The sequence below is a fragment of the Mauremys mutica genome, chromosome 6, assembly GCF_020497125.1.
Source record: "Mauremys mutica isolate MM-2020 ecotype Southern chromosome 6, ASM2049712v1, whole genome shotgun sequence".
NCBI classification, from domain to species: domain Eukaryota; kingdom Metazoa; phylum Chordata; order Testudines; family Geoemydidae; genus Mauremys; species Mauremys mutica.
Window position 1 is genome coordinate 130,837,032 of NC_059077.1, and position 23,792 is coordinate 130,860,823.

General features: G+C 45.2%; 1 protein-coding gene across 1 annotated transcript in view; it reads right to left on the reverse strand.

Annotated features, from left to right (window-relative positions):
* Nucleotides 1-987: 987 nt before the first annotated feature.
* Nucleotides 988-23,792, reverse strand: part of SMU1 (SMU1 DNA replication regulator and spliceosomal factor) — a 35,796-nt gene continuing 12,991 nt past the window's right edge. Inside the window, exons 8-12 of the mRNA XM_045021791.1 lie at nucleotides 10,296-10,423; nucleotides 8,241-8,367; nucleotides 6,121-6,288; nucleotides 5,689-5,841; nucleotides 988-1,388 (exon numbers count right to left, since the gene is read on the reverse strand). Coding sequence (XP_044877726.1) covers nucleotides 1,290-1,388; nucleotides 5,689-5,841; nucleotides 6,121-6,288; nucleotides 8,241-8,367; nucleotides 10,296-10,423 — 675 coding nt within the window. The 3' untranslated portion in view covers nucleotides 988-1,289. The remainder of the gene's footprint in view (nucleotides 1,389-5,688; nucleotides 5,842-6,120; nucleotides 6,289-8,240; nucleotides 8,368-10,295; nucleotides 10,424-23,792) is intronic.

Consider the following 23,792-nt stretch of genomic DNA (forward strand, 5'->3'; position numbering starts at 1 on the left):
TTCCAGATTAGGTCTCACCAGTGCCTTGTATAAGGGTACTAACACCTCCTTATCTTTGCTGGAAATACCTCGCCTGATGCATCCTAAAACTGCATTAGCTTTAACGGCCATATCACATTGGCAGCTCATAGTCATCCTGTGATCAACCAATACTCCGAGGTCCTTCTCCTCCTCTGTTACTTCCAACTGATGTGTCCCCAATTTATAACTAAAATTCTTGTTATTAATCCCTAAATGCATCACCTTGCACTTTTCACTATTAAATTTCATCCTATTACTATTACTCCAGTTTACAAGGTCATCCAGATCGTCCTGTATGATATCCCGGTCCTTCTCTGTGTTAGCAATACCTCCCAGCTTTGTGTCATCTGCAAACTTTATTAGCACATTCCTGCTTTCTGTGTCAAGGTCAGTAATAAGTTAGCTTGAAATAGAACTTGAATGTTGCCCCAACCTGAATCCTATCCCATACACACATCTCTAGCTTGAATTAAGTGGTGTTTTACACGCAAACTAGCGGGGGGGAGGGGGGGGGAGGAGAGAAAGGAAGCAGGCAGGGGTGTTGCTAGACCTCATAATACAGTGTGGGGACGGCTGGAAGTAATTAATTAAAGATGCACACAGAAGCCTGTATTGATCCTTTCTTCAGGGTGGCTTCAACCTGTTTTCCAAGGTAGTCAGAATGCAGTTATGCACCTCTCTGCTGGGAGCAAAGCCCACGTGTGCAGCTTCTTGTCATGTAAGCCATATGTGAGTGGTTCTGCTGCATAGAAGCCAGAAGGATACTTTGTTAAATGAGGATCAAGTTAGATAGTTGGCATAATATAAATGCAGCAGAAAACCCCACTGTATTAGAATACTTTTGTCCTGAAAAAGCAAGGTAGCTTAGGATCAATAGAATCCATCTTTGCGAAGGTGGAGACAACTCTCCTCCTGTTTATTCCATTCTCATTCCCTGAAAGAAAGAAATGAGCCATCTGCTACACATTTTAGAAAGTCAATCATTTATAAATTGATGGTTGTTTTTCCATCTATAAACAGCACAAAGGAAAGGTACAGACTTCACAAGACAGAATAATCACTTCTACAGCAATTAAACTGCTTTAACTACCCAGATACAGGGTAATGAAAGTGTTCTATCCACTGACATTGTACAGCTATTTAGACTAAGTACTGAAACACAGTTCTGGGCTCCTGAACTGAAATTTTACTCAGCATATTTGGATTCATAAAAGCATGAACACGTTCAGCCCTTCATTAAGAAACATGCTCCAAAGCTAGTTAAACAGTTATGGTTTCCAGAGTTTCAAGAGGCCGTCTTCACTGTAGGTGGCGATTAAGTTCTGATGGGGATGATGAGCGATGCCAATTACATCCTTTTCATGAACCTATAGGATGAACAGAAAAAAAAAAACTGATGCAAGTCTTCTCTTCACATCACCTCAAACCAAATCATATTCTCAGGCATAGGCAACAGTAAGATGAGTAAAGGTTCAGAGCGCATGTCAGTAATTTAAGGCCAAGCAATGCAGGAGTGTGGCTATGCCAACGAGACCCCACCCCACATCTTGTGTAGCTGCAAGCCCCATTCAAGACCAATGGCAGGCAGCTGTGACACAACGCCATCCAAGACTGCCTAGTCCAGGGGTAGGCAACCTATGGCAAGCTGATTTTCAGTGGCACTCACACTGCCCGGGTCCTGGCCACCGGTGCGGGGAGGCTCTGCATTTTAATTTAATTTTAAATGAAGCTTCTTAAACATTTTAAAAACCTTATTTACTTTACATACAACAATAGTTTGGTTATATATTACAGACTTATAGAAAGAGACCTTCTAAAAATGTTAAAATGTATAACTGGCACGCGAAACCTTAAATCAGAGTGAATAAATGAAGACTCGGCCCAGCACTTCTGAAAGGTCGCTGACCTCTGGCCTAGTCAGAGCCATCCCACCACCTCTGGGGAAGGCAGCTGTGAACTCCGCCATCCCTGGAATGGACAGCCAACTGTGACCAGATCGTCCTGGTGTGGACATCACAGTGGCCTTTGAGAACAGGACCCTGGCCTTCTGCAACGCCCAAGCTCGAAAGATGGAGAAATACACCGCTCTGGCCAATGCCTTTAGAGCTAGGGGTTACGAGGTTCAAACACACACACCGACTGTCGGAGCCCTGGGCACACCGGACCCCAGTAATGAGCGAGTGTTGCGGAAATGCGGAATCGGTCAGCACTACGCTTGGCTGATGTAGCAACTCATGGTACTGGATGCCATCAGGTAGTCGAGGAACATCTATTTAGAACACATCACTGGACACTGGCAATACCAGGAGAGAGGAGCTGGAGTGCCGTGGAGAAGCGAAGTCAGGAAAGTAACTGGAATACTTCTCTAAATGCTCAATTACTGAGGGATAATCTACTATATTTGCTCTCCACAACCAACTCTTAGTATAAACATTTATGAGTGATGTACCTGAACATTTGGATGTTAATATCTAAACTGTATCATTAAATGTATTTGCCTAAATTCGGGTTATTGCAGATTATGTACTACATGTATTTTATGAGTTTTAAACCAAACTTTGTACTTTTGGTTAATTTATGTACAGACACTCTTTCCTTAACCTGTGTATTATATGATTTTAATGTTAGCTTTAATAATAATTTTTAAATCTGTTCTTCTGTTGGTGTGCTTATAACTATTCATGGCTGTAATGTGCTTAAAACTACTATCATTTATTAATCCTTTAGAAACTATTTATAAATTGAGCCTTAATATAAATTGTAACCTCGGGTTTATAAGGCTTGTCTGGGGGACTATTACACCACTCCTATAATGTATTTTACGCTATGTTACATGTACTCTCAACCTTAAGTCCATTTTACTGTATTAGTCTGGAAATTAAAAAAAAAAAAGGTACTATTCATCCAAAAATAGTTTCTTAAAATGCACAATATTTCAGTGTCTCTGGAAAGTCTGAGGAGTCCACATCATTCCATTATTAAGATCAAGATCATTCTGGGCAAAAATGGTCTGACATTTAAGTAGCTGTTTCTTTAGCTCATCCACGAGAAGGTTATGAGATGACTTGATCATGGTTTAGAACAGGGTGGGCAAACTTTTTGGCCTGATGGCCACATCAGGGTTCCGAAACTGTATGGAGGGCGGAGTAGGGAAAGCTGTGCCCCCTAAAACAGCCTGGCCCCACCCCCTATCCACCCCTCCCACTTCTCACCCCCTGGCTGCCCCCCTCAGAATCCCTGACCCACCCAACCCCCCCACCCCCCCGCCGCTGCCTGTCCCCTGACTGCCCCCTCCTGGGACCCCCCGGCCCTAACAGGCCCCCAGGGACCCCATCCCCTATCCAACCCCCCCTGCTCCCTGTTCCCTGACTACCCCGACCCCTATCCATACCCTCGCCCGACAGGCCCCTTGGGACTCCCATACCTATCCAACCCCACCGTTCCCTATCCCCTAACCGCCCCTCTCCCGAACCTTCGCCCCATCCAACCGCCTCCTGCTCCCTGTCCCCCAGGACCTCCTGCCTCTTATCCAACTCCACCCCCCGCCCCCTTACTATGCCACTCAGAGCAGCAGGACTGGCAGCCGCGCCACCTGGCCGGAGCCTGTTGCACTGCCCGGCAGGAGCTCGCAGCCCCGCCGCCCAGAGTGCTGGTGGCACAGCGAACTGAGGCTGCGGGGGGGACAGCAGGGGAGGGGCTGGGGGCTAGCCTCCCAAGCCAAGAGCTCAAGGGCCAGGGAGGATGGTCCTCCCCCTCCCCCCCATAGTTTGCCCACCTCTGGTTTAGAAGTATCTCTATGGGGAGATTTCTGACAGTAGAGGAGTAACACAGCAGACAGGAAGCTGAAGCAGGACACATTCAAACAGGAAGTGAAGCACAATTTGTTTTGGAGGTAACAGCAAGAGTAACTAACCAGTGGAGCAGTTTAGCTGGGTGTGAGGGACTCTCCAAAATCAAGACTGGATCTTTTTAAGAGAGCTACTGTAGATCAACCAGAAATGAAAGGCTTGGTGCAGGAATCACTTGGTACAATTCTCTAGCCTGTGTTATGCAAGTGATCAAACTGGAGGATCTTAATGGTCCCTTCTGACTTTAGACTCTATGTCTGTGACTGTTTTTCCAGAGCTGTATAAAAGTGATCCTGTAATCCCAAACTACTATTATGGTATGGTGGAGGCCATGCTGAGGAACGGTCCTGCTCTGTTCTGCCACAGCTCATGCCCTGTGCCTAGTCTCCAGCCAAGTCAAGGACCCGAGACCCCTTCCTCTTGTTTGGCCCAATTCCCCCTCTCCACTCCGGATGTGGCTCTCTGGGCGCCCACGCACAACAAGAGCCACTCTATGGAGCCCAGCCACTCTGAATGCAAAGTGGAAGAGTCACACCCCTAATGTTTTAACCTAAAGGGAAAGTGTGCAAACACAAACTGTCATAGAATTGTGTGCACTTTCACTCCCACTAACTTGTGGGAGGAAATCACAGTATATAATCACAACTACTTCAAAAATCTTTTAAGGAGTTTGTGGCTACATTCTAGCTAAAACTATCTATTTTTATTCTTAAACACATTTTTCTCAAAATAACCCAGCCCTTTAGCTAAGCACTCAAGACCAACCCTACAACCATCACCTGAGGGTGCGTGTCATGGGAGTACAGTAACTCCTCACTTAACACTGTAGTTATGTTTCTGAAAAATGCTATTTTAAGCGAAACGATGTTAAGCGAATCTAATTCCCCCATAAGAACTGATGTGGGGGTTGGGGAGAGGTTAGGTTCCAGGGACATTTTTTGAAGCTTGGTTGAACTGGTGGAGTCAGAGGGTGGGATATTTCCCAAGGAATACCTTGCTGCTAAATGATGAACTAGCACTCGGCTGAGCCCTCAAGGGTTAACATATTGTTGTTAAGGTAGCCTCACACTCTACAAGGCAGCACGACTGGAGGGAGGAGACACAGCATGGCAGAGAGTGTGTGTGTAAAAAAGAGAAAGACAGACACACACGTGTGAGAGGGACGCGTGTTGCCCCTTTAAGTACGCTGACTCCACTTTAAGTACACTGCCTTTTTAAGTAGATCAGCAAGTTGAGACAGCAGCTGCTGCCAGCAAGCTCCATCCGTCCTGAGCCCTGTCGTGTCCCTCCTGCTCTATGGAGATGGGATACAGGAGCGGGGGGAGGGGGAACCCCTGACATTAGCACCCCTTTCCCCTGCCCTCTGTACAGCAAGCAGGAGGCTCCTGGGAGCAGCTCCAAGGCAGGGGGCAGAAGCAGCACATGGCAGTGGGGGGAGGGACAGCTGAACTGCTGGCAATTGATAGCCTGCTGGGTGGCGGCTGCACAGGGAACTTAGGGGAGCTGATAGCAGGGCTGCTGGTCCACCCTGGTTCCAAGCCCCCACCTGCTAGCTCCAATGGGCTGCTCTTTCTGCAAGCAGTGGACAAAGCAAATGGCTGCCAAACAACGTTATAAGGGAGCATTGGGCAACTTTAAACGAGCTTGTTCCCTAATCGATCAGCAACATAACGAAACAAAGTAAACCGGGACGACGTTAAATGAGGAGTTACTGTAAGTGGTCACTATGGATTTTATGTTTGCATGAATATTCTAGAACTGATGAGAACACAGATTCTACTTCATGTTTACTTTCAAATAGCTTGTGCTAAGTACTCACTGTCAGAGTTCTCTCCAGCTTGCCAGTCACTGTGCTGAAACAGTACAGCACAAAGTCTTCACCCACACAGTAGATCCATTCGCCACGTGGTGAAAGGGCACAGCAAACAAAGTCACCTCCTTCTCTCTTACCAGAGCTGAAGCTTCTTACAATCTATAAAACCCAAACAAAGGTTCACTGGATTCACATGTGGCAGCAACAGCGCTACTCTAACAAAGTTAGCTTCAATTAGATACTGGAGTCATGAATTTAGTTGCCTAAATAATCAGCCTGATTTTCAGAAGAGCAGAGTACCCAGCAGTTACCACTGAAAGGAGAGATCAGGATGTCACCCACTACAATGCTTGAAAGGATCACAAATCTTTTCCTGATTCTAATGCTTGTTAAGCTCTTTTCCAGCTGCTTCAAAGGGACATGCCTGGGATCACATACTTGTCCTTGCATGTTCATGATGACCACTGTGTTTGATCTGTTGCAAACGACAAAGTGTTCTGGATTTTTAGGCAGCAGAACCACGCTATTCACGGTGATGTCTGTTCCTGCAGTGCTGCCAAGAGATTTGAAGGTGTTGGAGCACTCGGTTGTCTTCATATTCCAAATCTATTGAGCAGAATACAAAGTGGAATCACTTTATGATCAGGCACATTTCTGCATTTTAATTAAAAAGACACCACACTTTTGGAGGAGATACTATGCATTTAAAAAATGTCTATTGAAACTAGAGGAAAAAGAGTAATGAACACCAAAAACGGTAATTCAATAGGTTCAAAGATTTTTAGGCTAGAAAAGACCATTATGATCATCTAGGCCAATTGCCTATATAGCACTGGCCTTAAAATTTTACCCAGCAATTCCTGAATCAAGCCTAATAACTACTGGGTGAACGAGAACAGGTTTATATAGAAAGATATCCAAATAGGAAGGTTACTTACCTGTAGCTGAGGTTGAGATGGACTCTGAACAGTCCCACTCAGGGGGTGCTTTGACCAGTGCAGCCTGAATGGTAAAATTCTACTAATGGTAGCAGCTGGCACATCCACACCCCTCCCTTGTCTCCCGTCCCTGAGCTCCGGACATTCTAGGGCCAGGTTTAAAAGGAGAGCGACGCTCTATTGCCTTAGTTCCAACCCCAAGCCCTTTGGTAAGCAGGACTGACTCCAAGGTAGTGGGGAAAGGGAGGAGGGGAGCTGTCAATATGCAGAGTCTATCTTGAAGAATATCAGTTATAGGTAAGCAACCTTAACTTCTTCCCTGAAGCGTCCTCTGCATATTCCTGCTCACGGCAAGCTGCCTTTGATCCATTTGAAAGAGTTCTGATGCCTTGAGGAATGGATAATCTTTTCAATTTATAAATTTCATAAATACCTAACTCACCTAGAAAGAGTCTGTTAAGGGAAAAGCTATTTCTGGTTTGTTTGGTCCATAAGTTATAAACAGCCTTGAAGACTGTCTATATTTAGTCTTGTTGAAATAAAAACATAACACTCTCCTCGCATCAAACATGTAATTTAGTTTCCCCATTATGAGTATGGGGTTTCGAGTAAAATTACAATTAATTTATGTGAAAATCAGAGAATATTTTTGATAAAAACTTAGGATGAATGTGAAGATTAACTTTATCCTTATGAAACACTGAATGGTGGGATCAGCCATTAATGCATGCAAGTCACTTATGCATTTCACTGCAGTGACTGTATTGAAAACACTGTTTTTACAGATAGATGACATGAAGAACAGCTCCCCAAAGGGTCAAAAGGAGGTCTTATTAATTTTGCTAGTGCCACATTCAAATCCCAGGAGGGCACAGGAGTTCTTACATATAAATGTAAGGATATAAATTAGGATCTTTTAAAAACTTCTTAACCATATCATTAGGAAAATGGATTTTCCCCTCTACAGGTACATGCCATTCTGATAAGGCTGAGAGATTAAATTTAACTGAAGATAATGAAAGAGGTATCTTCTTAAGATACAATAAATACTCTAATATATAATTAGAGCCATATAAGAATCCACATTATACAAGGAAATCCACAATAAAAACCTTTTCCATTTAAGACTACAGCACATCCATGTGAATTCTTTTCTACAATAGTACAGTACATTCTGTACTTCAAAAGTCTTTCTTCTACCAAAGCTAAAGGTCATGCAGCCCAGAGAAGGGACCCAAGGTCCAGATGACAGACCATCCCTCTTTGCTGTGTCAACAAGTCCAGTCTCAGTAGTACAGGTTCCACTAATCTTTGTGACATGTAATCAAATCCAGATTCCATTGCTGTCTGGGCCATGCTGGTGCTATTAAAATCAGCCAGACTTGTCTTATTGTGTTTATCACTCTCTGAATGATGGAAATGCATACATTAGACCTTACACCACCTTGTAGCATCCAGGAATCTACATATAATGGGCCCAATGACAAACCCTGAGCCCTGGCTATGATAAAAGTACCTTTAAGGGTAATTATCTCTAAGACTAGATGCCCCAGTTTGCTACAACACACAGAACAGAACACAATCCCATACATGGCTCGTAGAAGCAAGTGACCAATTTACCTTCACTGTGCCGTCAGAGGACGCACTGATAATATAGTGACCATCCTGTGTAAAAGTAGCTTCATTAACAAATGAAGAATGACCACGGAATTCCTTCAGAGTTTTTCCCGATTTTAAGCCATGAATCCTGTTATAATATTTTTAAAAACATGGTAATAGAATAATTAATCTAGAGAGGTACAATTCAGAGATGTAAAATAAAGAAAGAATTTAGTTTGTTGTCTGATGTACAGAGCAAGTAATAAAATAGCTAACACATCTGCATCTAGAATAATACATTTGTCATCACAAACCCCTTTCCCCAAATATAATATCCGACCATGAAAAATGTAAAGGGACATCATCAACTTGAAAACTAATCAATTAAAAAAAAAAGTTAGTTAAAGGTAGTTTCAGGTATACACAAAACATAAAACCCCAAGAACGGGCAGGGGAACACAGATTTTCGTTTTAGTTTTAAGGTGAATTTAGTGTTCATGAAAAGCACCAGCCTAAGAACCCTGGAGACTTAAGTCTTGTTTATTTTATTGTTTTTATTTTGACCATGATCTGTTTACCGAGTTCAAAGCAAATAGATCCTAGGCAGCAGAAGCAGTACAATGTGCTAGAACTCTGTTCTGAAGGGAGTAATCTGAGCATGAAAAGGACAGTTCATGCCTAACCTCTCAGCTAACACTGCCAAGAGAATTCCACTGATGCTTAAGGTTTTTGGTAACATGGACACCAGCCCCTAATCTAGGTACTTCCATGGCCCCAGTCACATTAGCATCTAAGCAACCACCAGCTACTTAAAAAAAAAAAACTCTTTTCATTCCCAGGCTCTAGAAAAACTAGCATGACTAGTTTACAGAGCAGTTATGAGATGTGGAAGCACACACGCGTGGTAGAAGCTTTGAGAGAAGGCTAAGCTGAAGGAGGGAATGCGCCATTTACTTTTGAAAAAGGTTGATTTTGTGGTCACTTCTTCCTTATGAGGGTGAGTTCCCACAGTCTAGTAGGCCCAGCTCCTGCATGCACAAGCCGCCTTCGAAGAGGACAGTTTCACTGCTCCAAGAACCAGAGCAGTCATGGGGGCATTGGGCTGTCTGGGACTGGGTAAGAGAGGTGCAGCCCTTCCTGCAGTAGGGGAAGGTCTCCACTCCCCTTATTCCTAGAAGTGGTAAGTGAGGAGCTGCTTCTTGGGCCACACTGTTAAAGTCCCCAGGCCCAGGAAGTTCAACGGCTGAGCTGCTTCCTGGAGGTGTCTGTCTGTGGGGGTGTCTCACAATGCTTCCTGCTGGAAGCAGAGAGGATGGAACTCTGTTGGCAAGGTGCTTCTCACTGACTAAGAGAGGTTATAGAAAGTTGTGGCAGGTGTGATGTCACATGTTCGCGATGGCCACAACCTTTCTTCTGTGCAGTTCCTGCTGGGAGGACGGACACAGGTGACCCTGCAGAACCTTTTAAACTCTCCTCAGGCTGCAGCTGCCTGAAGCCCTTTTTTGTGGAGAAGGAAAATGAACTGAGATGACCACTGCTACATATAACCCACCGGCAGCTGTCAAATGGTAGTGACTGGGTTCACTCAGCACTGGTGCTGAAGAACGGCCCCTATCTCATTATCGGCAGGGACTATCAGGTCGCAGTACTGGCCTTGTAGCCAGTTTCAGAAACAGTTGTTCTAAAGTTTGAATGTAAGCCAATGAGAGGTGCTCAGCTGGCCTCTCTTTCTGGGATGTATGACAGGTGCAAAAGTACTGAAATGGCTGAATCTGAGGACAGAAATGCCTTTAAAAAAACATAAAAACAATACATCATGGCTAGCACCTGCTGCAAACATTGGAATGAAAATAGGTTAACACAAAAATAGGTTACAAAAATTGAAAGGGCAAAAATGTAAACTATTTGTTCAAGAGGAAAGAGCCAAATAATTTTATTGATGTTCAAAACATTAAGGACTAGCTTTCATGTAAGCTAAAAACATCCAAGAGTTTACGGCAAGTGGACGGAAGAAACAATACTTGGAACTTCTATTAGAGCTTCTTGTACATTACAGCCCTCAAATGTACAACTTACCTGATTGTCTGATCAAAAGAAGCACTAAGAATCTGACTGCTGTCTTTAGAGAAACTGAGGCAGGTGACACCTTTACTGTGTGCTCGTTCAAATCTCCTCAGACACTGCCCACTCTGAATCTTCCACACCTGAGGGACATCCAAAATACTAGTTAGAAAAAGGACTCCTCTTAAATCAAGTGAAATTCACAGGGTAACCAGGACTAAGATGAAGAGTATCCAGGATCAAAAGCTAAGCTAGAATAGCACTGGAGGTGGTGTTTTTACCCCCAAAAAATATTTAACGCTGTGAGACGTGTATCTAAGAGGCACCTGCATGACTCTACTCAATTTGGATTCAAACAAGACTTTGGCAAATGGAGTGATGAAGTTTCTAGCTGATGTGGGAGAGGGGATGGGATTGATTTGAGGGGTCTACTGTATGGAAGCTACACACAAGAACATAGAATCATAGAATATCAGGGTTGGAAGGGACCTCAGAAGGTCATCTAGTCCCACCCCCTGCTCAAAGCAGGACCAATCCCCAACTAAATGCCCAAATGGCCCCCTCAAGGATTTAGCTCACAACCCTGGGTTTAGCAGGCCAACGCTCAAACCACTGAGCTAGCCCATCCCCATTCCAGGGGCAGCCATGTTTTGGGGAATGACTCAGGGCAACAATTTCCCACCTAAACAAGGACAAATCACTGCAGATAAAATGGGTGGGAAAATGCCCCTCATTAGAGAAGATTTTAAATTGACGTTTGAGACTCATGGAGAGAACGGGGGAAATTGGGGGAGATGAGAGAGCTGATCATTTGAGGGGAAAGGGGGGAAATCACCCCAGATTTTATAGCCCCGTGTGAGATGCTAAGAGAGAAAAGGGGCAGAACTAGAGAGAATTTGTATCGGGGGTGAGAGGCAAGTGTCACATACAGGGGAAGGATCCAATTTACTCCCCTCCCTGCTTCCTCCACCAGCCACTTCTCCCCTGGGAATTTCCTGGCTGCACAGAGACAGTTCAACACCCCCCCCCCCCAAGCGTCCCACTGACCTTCCCCTCCCTACAACTCTGGCATCTCCCCCCACACCACAGGGGACACCCCCCACCAGGCCCCAGTCTCTACCCCCCAAATCCCAGCAGTGCCAGGGGCAGATCCTGCTGCAGCTCCACTGGGGCTGAGGCAGTTCCGAGTCTTCTCTATGTTATGTGGTATGCCTGCTCTTTCCCTTCTGTGTTACTGGACACAAAAAGCAGCTTCAAGTTTGGCTACGTCTGAAGGTTAACATAAAACCAGAACAAACCCCATATACTGAGCCTGTCACTGTGGCATTGCACCACTGCACCAGTCTGAGTCAGGACTTTTCTGTTGAAATTTCAGATTAATTTCATATTTGTGAATAACTATTACAACGTCAGGTTCAGATTCAGAATCATCCCAGCGCAGTAGCTGCCATTAGAACTTTTTCTCCTTGCACTCTGCAGTGACAGATCTATCATGAAACCAGCTGCATTTCCCTCCCCATTCCAGGACTGGTCAATTCTGTCAAATTTTCAATATTATTTCATACCCTAAAATACATCAAATTCTGGAGGTACCTGAGAGCACTCTACAGTTAGGGATGGGTTTAAAATGGAGCATAAATTCCTTGTTTTCTGCAAGCAGATGGCCAGGCAGTGTCACTGAATTAATCTGATTTCTGAAATTCTCTTCATAGGATTTCAATAGGAGTTCTTTAAATTTGGTCTCTGGGTGAGGTTTTCCTTTCCTGTCCTACTTTTAGCTGCTGACCACTCTCTTACACACTACATCTACTCCATACTTGGCAAAGGCAGTGGATTCTGACTAGAACTTGTGCAACAAGTAGGGTGGTGGAGTTTTTTTCCAAGAAAAATGTTTAGCTTTTATTCTTGCTCTAATTGGAAGTTTATACACTGCAGACAAAAGCCCGATTGGAGGCAGCCAGCATGAGCACACAAGGCCTTCTCTGTTAGGAGTTACACTTCTGTCAGATGTGATGCTACAGCTGGTGCCCAGCTGTTGGCATGAGAGACACAAGAGATGACAGATAAACAGTGTCTGCAGTTGCACTTGCCTCACCCCGCTGATCCTACCTCTACTCCAACCCTCCTCCCTAATTAACTATTTAAAAAAACTAGGAAACATACAAAAAACTTTGCTGTGTAGCAGCCATGCTTGTTACATACACACCCACCAACCCCATGCCAGACACAAACCTACAAAAGTAAGACAATGAAAAGTTAAGCCACCTAGCAGTACATATCCTCTGCTTTTCCTGCCACACGCCCACACCTTACCATACCACAGCTACTGTACACTATGCACGTAGCACTATCTCCTAGTAATGCCAGCCTTCCAGAACCCCCTTCAACCATCCTTCTGCACACAGCCCTTCAGTAAACTACCCTCTCCCAACACTATTACACCAAACATCCAAGTACTAGTGTTTTGGGGAGGGTTAAAACTAATCAGGTAAAGGGGTGCATGCACAAGAGCAAAGGGGGAAGAGCTACAGTTGCAGTAGATGGTTGCTGTGGTATGGTTAGGTGTGTGCCAGCCACCTTTTTTATAAAATGCTTTTTGAAGAAAAAACCTATCTAAAGATAGTTTTAATTAAGATACATTATAGCTCAAAGATATCTCATCATGGAATAGGGATTATAAATTCTAATTCTATAGACTCAGACTTTAAGGTCAGAAGGGACCATTATGATCACCTAGTCTGACCTCCTGCACAAAGCAGGCCACAGAATCTCACCTACCCACTCCTGTAACAAACCCCTAACCTATGTCTGAGCTATTGAAGTCCTCAAATCGTGGTTTAAAGACCTCAAGGTGCAGAGAATCCTCCAGCAAGTGACCTGGGTCCCATGTTGCAGAGGAAGGCAAAAAACCTCCAGAGCCTCTGCCAATCTGCCCTGGAGGAAAATTCCTTCCTGACCCCAAATATGGCGATCAGTTAAACCCTGAGCATGTGGGCAAGACTCACCAGCCAGCACCCAGGAAAGAATTCTCTGTAGTAACTCAAATCCCACCCCATATAACATCCCATCACAAACCATTGGGCATATTTACCTGCTAATAATCAAAGATCAATTAATTGCCAAAATTAGGCTATCCCATCATACCCCTCCATAAATTTATCAAGCTTAGTCTTGAAGCCAGATATGTCTTTTGCCCCCACTACTCCCCTTGGAAGGCTGTTCCAGAACTTCACTCCTCTAATGGTTAGAAACAGTCGTCTAGTTTCAAGTCTAAACTTCCTAGTGTCCAGTTTATATCCATTTGTTCTTGTGTCCACATTGGTACTAAGGCCTGGTCTACACTAGGACTTTAATTCGAATTTAGCAGCGTTAATTCGAACTAACCGCTCAACCGTCCACACCAGGAAGCCATTTAATTCGAACTAGAGGGCTCTTTAGTTCGAATTTGGTACTCCACCCCGGCAGGTGGAGTAACGCTAAATTCGACATGGCTAGTTCGAATTAGGCTAGGTGTGGATGGAAATCGAACTTAGTAGCTCCGGGAGCTATCCCACAGTGCACCACTCTGTTGACGCTCTGGACAGCAGCCCGAGCTTGGATTCTCTGCCCAGCCACAGAGGAAATGACCCGCGAAAATTTGAATTCATTTTCCTGTCTGGGCGGTTTGAATCTGACGTTCTGGTTGCACATCGGGGCGAGCTCCGCAGCACCGGCAGCAATGCAGAGCTCTCCAGCAGAGGAGTTCATGTAATCTCTGAATAGAAAGAGGGACCCGGCATAGACTGACCGGGAACTCTTCGATCTGATCGGTGTGTGGGGCGAGGAGTCTGTGCTTTCGGAGCTGCGCTCCAACGAACGGAATGCAAAGACCTACGAGAAGGTCTCCAAAGCCATGATCCAGACAGAGGATACAGCCGGGATGCAACGCAGCGCCGCGTGAAAATCAAGGACCCCAGACAAGCCTACCAAAAAATCAAAGCGGCCAACGGACGCTACGGAGCCTGCCACCACTGCCCCACCAGTGACCATGGACTCTGATGATGGGACAGTGTCGACGGACAGTTCCTCGACGATGTTCACGGACGGGGAAGATGAGGAAGGGTTTGTGGAGGACGAGGCAGGCGATTACAACGCTGGTTTCCCCGACAGCCAGGATCTATTCATCACCGTCACGGAGATCCCCTACCAACCCTCCCCGGCCAGGAACCCGGATCCTGAATCAGGGGTAGGATCTGTCGGTAAGTGCTTTAACCATGTTAACTTTTATTCTTAATATAACAGGAATCTGAAGTGTGTGAAAAGGAGGTCTCTGTATATATGGTGATAGAACAGAAATCCTCCTGGGAGAACGCCACGAAGCTCTCCTGCCGTTAATCGATAAGCATCAGCAGGAGGTTCCTGGGGAGAGCTGCCTTATTGGGTGCTCCGTGGTAGCACACTTTTCCGCGCGAGGCTTTCACGCGGTATTCAGGGAGCACTGCCTCCCAGAGCACGGCTGCATAGGTCCGTGGTTCGTGCTAGATTTCACGCAGCATGCGCTCTCTATCTCCTTCAGTGCCCGTCCTCACGGTGATCTCGCTCGGAGACTCCTGCATCTAAGTAGGGGAAGAAATGTTACGTTACGCCTGGTCCAAAGTATTTTTAATAAATAAACGGACAGACGGCATAGCACAGACTCAGCACGCAGCTGCGTGACGAGCGTAACGGAAAGCCAAAGAATCAAATGGACGCTCATGGAGGGAGGGGGGAACGAGGACGCAAGGTATCCCACAGTTCCTGCTGTCTCCGAAAAGCATTTGCATTCTTGGCTGATCTCCAAATGCTTCTAGGGTCAAACACAGTGTCCGCGGTGGGTCGGGGCATAGCTCGGCAATTTACGCAGCCCCCCGACCCCCAGAAGTTAAAGGGAAAACAATCCTCTGTTGACTCTTTTACATGTCACCGTATCTGTACTGAATGCTGCAGATAGACGCGATGGTGCAGCACTCAACACCAACATCCTTGCTCCCCCCACGCTATGGATGGCTGATGGTACAATAAGATGGAAATCCATCCTCATCATCAGCCTATTGGCACATGGGGCAGTGCAAAAGGACTGGTAACCATAACGACCGTACCAACTTGCTTGGAACAGGTCGGTCAAGGCCGCCTGTTGCTAATTTTTCATGGTAGATGGTGCAGTATGGCTGGTAACCGTCCTCATCATTGCAACAGGGGGCTGAGCTCCATCAGCCCCACCCTTCATTGTAAAGAAAAGATTCAATTGCCCCTGGACTAGCAGAGGGATGAGTGGCTCCCTCCTCCACACCCCTTAATGTCATCTCTGGACTATCATTGCAGCTGGAGGCTTCCTTCCACTCATTTCTCACAAACGACTACCTGTGTCTTATTCATGCATTCTATATTACTTCATCACACAAGTGGGGGGACAATGGTATTGGAACCCAGGAAGGCTGGGGGAAGAACGGAATGAACAGCTGGGGTTGTTTCAGGAGCACACCCTGTGAATAGCGTTCAGCTCAAAATTTATGCAGGATTGGACAGAGAGCAGCTGTGGTCTCTGGTTGTATGATACAGTGGTTCTCTAGTACACTTGCCCATAATCTAGGCAGGACTGATTCTATTTTTAGATACCCAAAAAGGAGGGATTGACTCGGGGAGTCATTCCCAAATTTTGCTTTTGCGCCCCTGGCTGATCGACCAGGGGCACTTATGACAGCACCAAATGGCGCAGTGCAAAAGGACAGGTAACCATGACCATCTTATTACCGTCTTCTTACCAGTTCATGGTATGGTAGACGGTGCAGTATGCCTGGTAACCATCGCTGCTGTCATGCAAAAGCATAAGCATGCTGCTGTGTAGCGCTGCTGGTCCGCCTCTGTCAGCGGCATCCAGTACACATACGGTGACATATACAAAAGGCAAAATAGGGTCCATTGTTGCCACGCTATGGCGTGTGCCAGGGCATTTCATGGAAAACGTGCTCGAAATGATTGTCTGCCATTGCTTTCCCGGAGGAAGGAATGACTGGCGACATGTACCCAGAATCCACCGCGCAAATGATTTGTGCAACAGCAGGCACAGGGGTCTCAACAAAAAATTCACAGAGACAGCCTAGACTCAGTTAATTGTTCGCAAAAAAGTATCATTGCAAGGAATTAACTAACTGTTTCCCATCTCACAGCTTCCACTGTCTCCAGACCTGCCACAGCATCCACCTCGCAGAGGCTGGCGAAGATTAGGCGGCGAAAGAAAAAGAAAAGGGACACGATTTTCGATGAATGTGTGGGCTGCTACCTAGCCGAGGCGGACCAGCAGAGGCAGTGGAGGGAGAAAGTCTCTCTGTACCAGCGCTCACACAGCGAATGGGAGGAGAGGTGGCGTGAGGAACACAAGCAGGCGACTCAAGCAATGCTTGTACTACTGAGGGAGCAAACGGACACGCTCCGGCGACTTGTGTATGTTCTGCAGGACCGCTGCAGGACAGAGCCCCCGGCAGTATCTCTGCAACTGCCCTCCCCCGCCACAAAGTCACATTCCCCCCTCACCTCAAATAACCAGGAGGATGCCCGCCCTGGGCCGTGAATACTGTCACTGCACCCCAGCAGAGTGCTCAAGTAACCAAAAGCTCTCCTACCCTACATTTGCATAAGTCCTTCCCTTCCGGACTCAAACAAGTCCCAATCCCAGTCCCATCCCATAACTGTGTACTTAAGTAATAAAAATACTTTGCTGTTAAGTACTGTTTCCGTCATGTTTCTTCACTGAAGACTGTGTTTGAATGGGGTGCGTGGGGAAGTGCGTTGCTAATTGCATAGGACAGGCACCTTTCGCAGGGTACAGACACGGGGGCCAGATCAGCAGCGGGTAACACACACAGTGCAGTCAGCAGGCACCGTGGTCGGTATGGGAGGTGGTTTCCAGGTTCTGTGTGGGCGGTGGGGATGTGACTTTTTAGCGGGGGAGGGCAGGTACAGATCTTATACAGCGGTCCTTGTCGTGGACCGCTGAGTCACGCAGCAGAGGAATCTGTATCCGTCCTCCTCCGCCACAAGGCCACATAGCCCCCCGCACACAGAATCCCAAAAAGGAGGGATGGCAGGCTCCGTTGAAACAAGCAGTCCGGCAATGCGGACCGCTGTAGGAGCAGGAGCCTGTCATTCCTTGAGTTTAGAGGCGGTCTTTACATCAGCGCACACCCTACCCACCGCAGTCTGCGTTCCAGTTTCGACCCTTTAACGAAAAGTCATGAATAAAGAAACCTCTCCTCAGTAACAGTGTGACATGTATTTTATTTTTACACGTGTCTTGGAAGTGGAGGAAACGGGGAGAACGGGGTATTTAACCGAAGAGGAGAGTCAACAGTAACTGGGTAAAGAAACAGGGGCAGGTTCAGCTTCTCTGTAAAGAAACTGAACAGTCACAGGTCACGCTGCTCGCTGGTATTTAAAGAGTTCCTTGTCGCTGTCCCAGGCGCCTGTATAGGGCTTCATGAGCAAGTGCATTAGCGGGCAGGCTGGGTCACCGAGGATCACTATAGGCAAATGCACATCCACAACAGTTATTTCGTGGTACGGGAAGAAACTACCTTCCAGCAGGCGTCTGAGCAGCCCACAGTTCCTGAGAACACACGCATCAGGAACCTTGCCCGGCCATACGACGTTCATGTTGGTAAAACGTCCCCTATGGTCCCCCAGTGCTTGCAGAACCATTGAAAAGTAGCCCAATTTCTCAGCAGCTGAATGTGGAAGAGGTGGACGATAAAGTGCGAGGAGGAGAAAACGGCGAGGATCGCAGCAGGCTCCATGCTTGCAGTGCTGTGGCGTCCACGCTGTCACTGACCAGAAAAGTGCACGAACAGATTGCCCGCAGGCGCTTTCAGGGAGGGAGGGAGTGAGGGCGTGATTGACGGTTCAATGACGACAGTTACCCAAAACCACCCTCGACACATTTTTTCCCCCAGCAGGCATTGGGGGCTCTACCCAGCATTCCAATGGGCAGCGGGGACTGCGGGAACTGTGGGATAGCTTCCCACAGTGCACCGCTTCGAAAGTCGACGCCGGCCCCGTTAATGTGGACTCAGAAGTTCGAATTAGTGTATTTAGTATGGATACACAAATTCGACTTCATAAGGTCGAATCCACAAATTCGAATTAAGTAGATTCGAAATAGTCCTGTAGTGTAGACAAGGCCTAAGCTTAAATAATTCCTCTCGCTCCCTGATATTAATCCCTCTGATATATTTATAGAGAGCAATCATATCTCCCCTCAGCCTTCTCTTGGTTAGGCTAAACAAGCCAAGCTCTTTGAGTCTCCTTTCATAAGACAGGTTTTCCATTCCTCGGATCATCCTAGTAGCCCGTCTCTGTACCTGTTCCAGTTTGAATTCATCCTTCTTAAACATGGGAGACCAGAACTGCACACAATATTCCAGATGAGGTCTCACCAGTGCCTTGTATAATGGTACTAACACCTCCTTATCTTTACTGGAAATACCTCCCCGATGCATCCCAAAACCGCATTAACTTTTTTAACGGCCATATCACATTGGCGGCTCATAGTCATCCTGTGATCAACCAATACTCCGAGGTCCTTCTCCTCCTCTGTTACTTCCAACTGATGTGTCCCCAGTTTATAACCAAATTTCTTGTTATTAATCCCTAAATGCATGATCTTGCTCTTTTCACTATTAAATTTCATCCTATTACTATTACTCCAGTTTACAAGGTCATCCAGATCTTCCTGTATGACATCCCGGTCCTTCTCTGTGTTAGCAATACCTCCCAGCTTTGTGTCATCCACAAATTTTATTAGCACATTCTCGCTTTTTGTGCCAAGGTCAGTAATAAAAAGATTAAATAAGATTGGTCCCAAAATCGATCTGAGGAACTCCACTAGTAACCTCTTTCCAGTCTGACAGTTCACCTTTCAGTATGACCCATTGTAGTCTCCCCTTTAACCAGTTCCTTATCCACCTTTCAATTTTCATATTGATCTCCATCTTTTCCAATTTAACTAATAACTCCCCATGTAGAACTGTATCAAATGCCTTACTGAAAGCGAGGTAAATTAGATCCACTGCGTTTCCTTTGTCTAAAAAATGTTACCTTCTCAAAGAAGGAGATTAGACTGGTTTGGCACGATCTACCTTTTGTAAAACCATGTTGTATTTTGTCCCAATTACCACTGACCTCAATGTCCTTAACTACTTTCGCCTTCAAAAATTTTTCCAAGACCTTGCATACTACAGATGTCAAACTAACAGGCCTATAGTTACTCGGATCACTTTTTTCCCTTTTCTTAAAAATAGGAACTATGTTAGCAATTCTCCAATCGTACGGTACAACCCCTGAGTTTACTGATTCATTAAAAATGCTTGCTACTGGGCTTGCAATTTCATGTGCCAGATCCTTTAACATTCTTGGATGAAGATTATCTGGGCCCCCCGATTTAGTCCCATTAAGCTGTTCGAGTTTGGCTTCTACCTCAGATGTGGTAATATCTACCTCCATATCCTCATTCCCATTTGTCATCCTACTATTATTCCTAAATTCCTTATTAGCCTCATTAAAGACTGAGGCAAAGTATTTGTTTAGATATTGGGCCATGCCTAGATTATCCTTAACCCCCACTCCATCCTCAGTGTTTAGCGGTCCCACTTCTTTGTTTTCTTCTCATTTATATGGCTATAGAACCTTTTATTATTGGTTTTAATTCCCTTAAAAGGTCCAACTCTACATGGCTTTTGGCCTCTCTCACTTCATCCCTACATGTTCTGACCTCAATAAGGTAGCTTTCCTTGCTAATCCCTCCCATCTCCCACTCCTTGTAGGCTTTCTGCTTTTTCTTAATCACTTCTCTGAGATGACTGCTCATTGAGCTTGGTCTACAACTCCCGCCTATGAATTTTTCCCCCTTTCTTGGGATGCAGGCTTCTGATAGTTTCTGCAACTTTGAGTTGAAGTAATTCCAGGCCTCCTCCGCGTTTAGATCCACAAGTTCTTCAGTCCAATCCACTTCCCTAACTAATTTCCTTAATTCTTTAAAGTTAGCCCTTCTGAAATCAAAAACCCTAGTCCCAGATCTATTTTTGTTTATCCTTCCATCTAGTTTGAACTGAATTAGCTCATGATCACTCGAACCAAGGCTGTCCCCTACAACCATGTCTTCTGTGAGGTCCTCACTACTCACCAAAACCAAATCTAAAATGGCATCCCCTCTTGTTGGTTCAGCAACTACTTGGTGAAGGAATCCATCAGCTATCACATCCAGAAAAATCTGAGCCCTATTATTATTTCTAGCATTTGTCCTCCAGTCTATATCTGAGAAGTTAAAGTCTCCCATGATCACACAATTCCAATTAGTGTTTACTTCATTAAAAACATTAAAGAGGTCTCTATCCATAATCAAATCAGATCCCGGCGGTCTGTAGCACACTCCAAGCACTATCTCAGGGGATGCTCTAGTAGCCTTTTTTCCCCCCAATGTGATTTTTGCCCAGACAGACTCTGTCTTATCCATTCCATCACTTCTTATTTCTTTACAGCAAACCTCATCATTGATATACAATGCTACTCCAACACCTTTGCCTTTATTTCTGTCTTTCCTAAACAGCACATAGCCTTCAATACCTGAACTCCAGTCATGACTATTATTCCACCATGTTTCTGTTATCCCTATAATATCCGGTTTCACTTCTTGCACCAGTAGCTCTAGTTCCTCCATTTTGTTACCTAGGCTCCTTGCATTAGTGTACAAACATCTTAATTTTTGCCATTTGGCCTCACTGTCATTCTCTACCTGATTAGGCACAGACATTCTACCACCACATCTCTTATAAGACTGGTATCTACACTATCCTTCCTCCTTATGTCCATTCTCCTGCCCACGGCTGTATTCTTTTTTATTTTGTTTTCTTCCCTCTCAATGTTAAATTCCGGCGTGGAGATTATCTGGACATCTCCCAAGCATCACCCCAAAATTCCTAGTTTAAAGCTCTCTTAATCAGTTGTGCCAGCCTCCATCCTAGAAGTCTATTTCCCTACTTACTCAGGTGAAGTTCATCCCGAGAGAACAGTCCTCTGTCCATGAATGCTTCCCAGTGGCCATATATCCCAAAGCCCTCCTTATAGCACCACTGCCTGAGCCATCTGTTGATCGCCATAATCTTGTCACACCTTTGTTGCCCTTCTCTAGGAAAGGCAGAATCCCACGGAAGATCACCTGAGCCTAGATTTCCTTAAGCGTCTTCCCCAGTCTGACATAGTCTCCCTTGATACGTTCCAGCGAGAATCTAGCCGTATCATTTGTTCCCACCTGAAGGACAATCAGTGGATTCTTTCCCACTCCTGTTGGGATCCTCTTCAGCCTCAGGTCCATATCCTGTATCTTAGCACCTCGCAGACAGCACACCCTTCTGTTCTCCGGATCAGCTCTAGTTACAGGCCTGTATATTCTCATCAGTAAGGAGTCCCCAATCACATAGACCTGCCTTTTCCTGGTGATGGTGCGATTCTCCGATCTATCCCCTGTTCCCTCTGGCTGAAAGTCCAATCAGGGCAGAGCTTCTCTCCCAGCACACTGCTCCTACCAGCCTCCACATATATAACTACAAAATACAATACACAAAATACAAATACCTCCTCCTCCATCAGAACTCCCACTGAAACTCCCGTTTACAGCTCTGTTTGCTGGCTCCTGTGCCGCTGCAGCTGTCTATGCCACTGCCTGACTGGCTGGCTATAGCATGAGACAATATATTCATGTAATGTTTAAGAAAAGTTTTGTAAATGAGTTCCAGTAGTCCATGGATTAGGGACCCAATCTTATGGGGTTCCACAGGCTTCTGTATAGATTATTGAGGTTAATCTTTCTATCTACCCAATGGGACTCAGTGCTCAGTCTAGAAGATACCATCAGAGATGCTTAGTTTTGCAGTTCCCAAACTGTGGATTTGTGTCTCCAGAGATAACGGGCTTGTTAACAGCAAAAATGTTTTTTAAATAAATAAATAATATAGAGAGGTGAGAAATAACAGACCTCAACCCTATTGTCCCTTTGCAAATTTGTGTACAGAGTCAATCCCTTACCTCTCTCTAAAAGTGCAAAATTTCAAAAAGTTCAGTGAATAGAATTGGGGACGGAATGAATTTGAACAAGGAGAAATCTGGAGAGAAATGTGAGAAGCGAAAGACATATGTTTGTTTTGTTAAAATATTATATGTTTGCTATTAAAGAAAAAAAATCCAGAATACTTAACACTGTTGTTTTCAGGGCTTTGGAGTAGAGCCTGGAGCTGGAGCGTTAAGCAGCTCCGGAGCAGTGGAGCTGCAGGTTTTTGCCTGGAGCCGGATCACAGCTCCTGGTTGTTTTAGTTAAATAAAACAATTTAAATGTCTGTCTGGTAATCTCCTCCAATACAGCATGGCAAGAAAATCCTCCAAATATTAATGATTAACCTGTTGAACTGGAGATCGTTCACCTCCCAATGGCTTCATAAATATCTGCTTCAATTATCTTTGGTAAATGAAAACCAAACAATCATTCATTTCCTGATACAGCTGTAAAACTAATCTGAAAAGTTTTAAAAATAAATCACTGTTTAAAAATGTATAGTATGTACCTGCTAAAAATGAAACCTATATCCATCTCTGAGTTGTGAAGACTATGTATTAAGGTTATAACAACCAACACGAATGCACTTTTATGTAGAAAACCATGATTAAATCGAGTCTTCCTGACTAGTGATTTAAATCGTTATTTTACGCAAACCCACTCTGGTGCCTGTGAGTGGAGGAATAAAGGGTCTACACTGTTAGGTGGCTTAACTTTTCACTGCCTTCTTTTTGTGGTTTTCTATCAGGTATACCAGCAGCAGCCCTAATTGCTTCATAACACAGTTTATGTATTATTCAACATGCATCCTAATGGGGAAAGCCAGCCTACATGCAATCTGCTTGTTCCAGTCCTGCTCAGCAACAGAAGGGAGGGCGGAGTTGTTTCGGCTGTGCTAGACAAAGCAAAGGATTTCAAATAAGCTAAAAGTTTATGGGGAGTATTTAGCCTCGAGGCTGATTTGGCAGATTATGTAAGTAACAGATTCTCACCTGAACCCACACAGGGGTTCAGTTAGCCCCAAACTACCATCTTCAGTTCTGCTACTCCTACATATGGTACCATTTGGGGAAATCAAAGTGCTGGACAGAGAACCCTGTATAGAGACAGGCCAGACTAAGGATGGCAGGTGACCTACATGTGGTTCAGGAGATAGTTTAGCCACCCACTTCTGCCCCCCGCCCCCAGTGTCAAGCCTTAAATTTCAATGCCTTTGGCTTTCTGTGTTTAAGTCAAACCCTTCCAATACCCCAACTTTAATTTAAAGCCATGTTAAAACAGAACTATTGGGGGAGAGGGGGTGTCACTGAAAATAGAAATGGGGATGTTAGTTTGCAGGCTCATCACATAGGTAGCTACTGTCCATTGCAGTGATTCAACCCAGACTACCAATATCT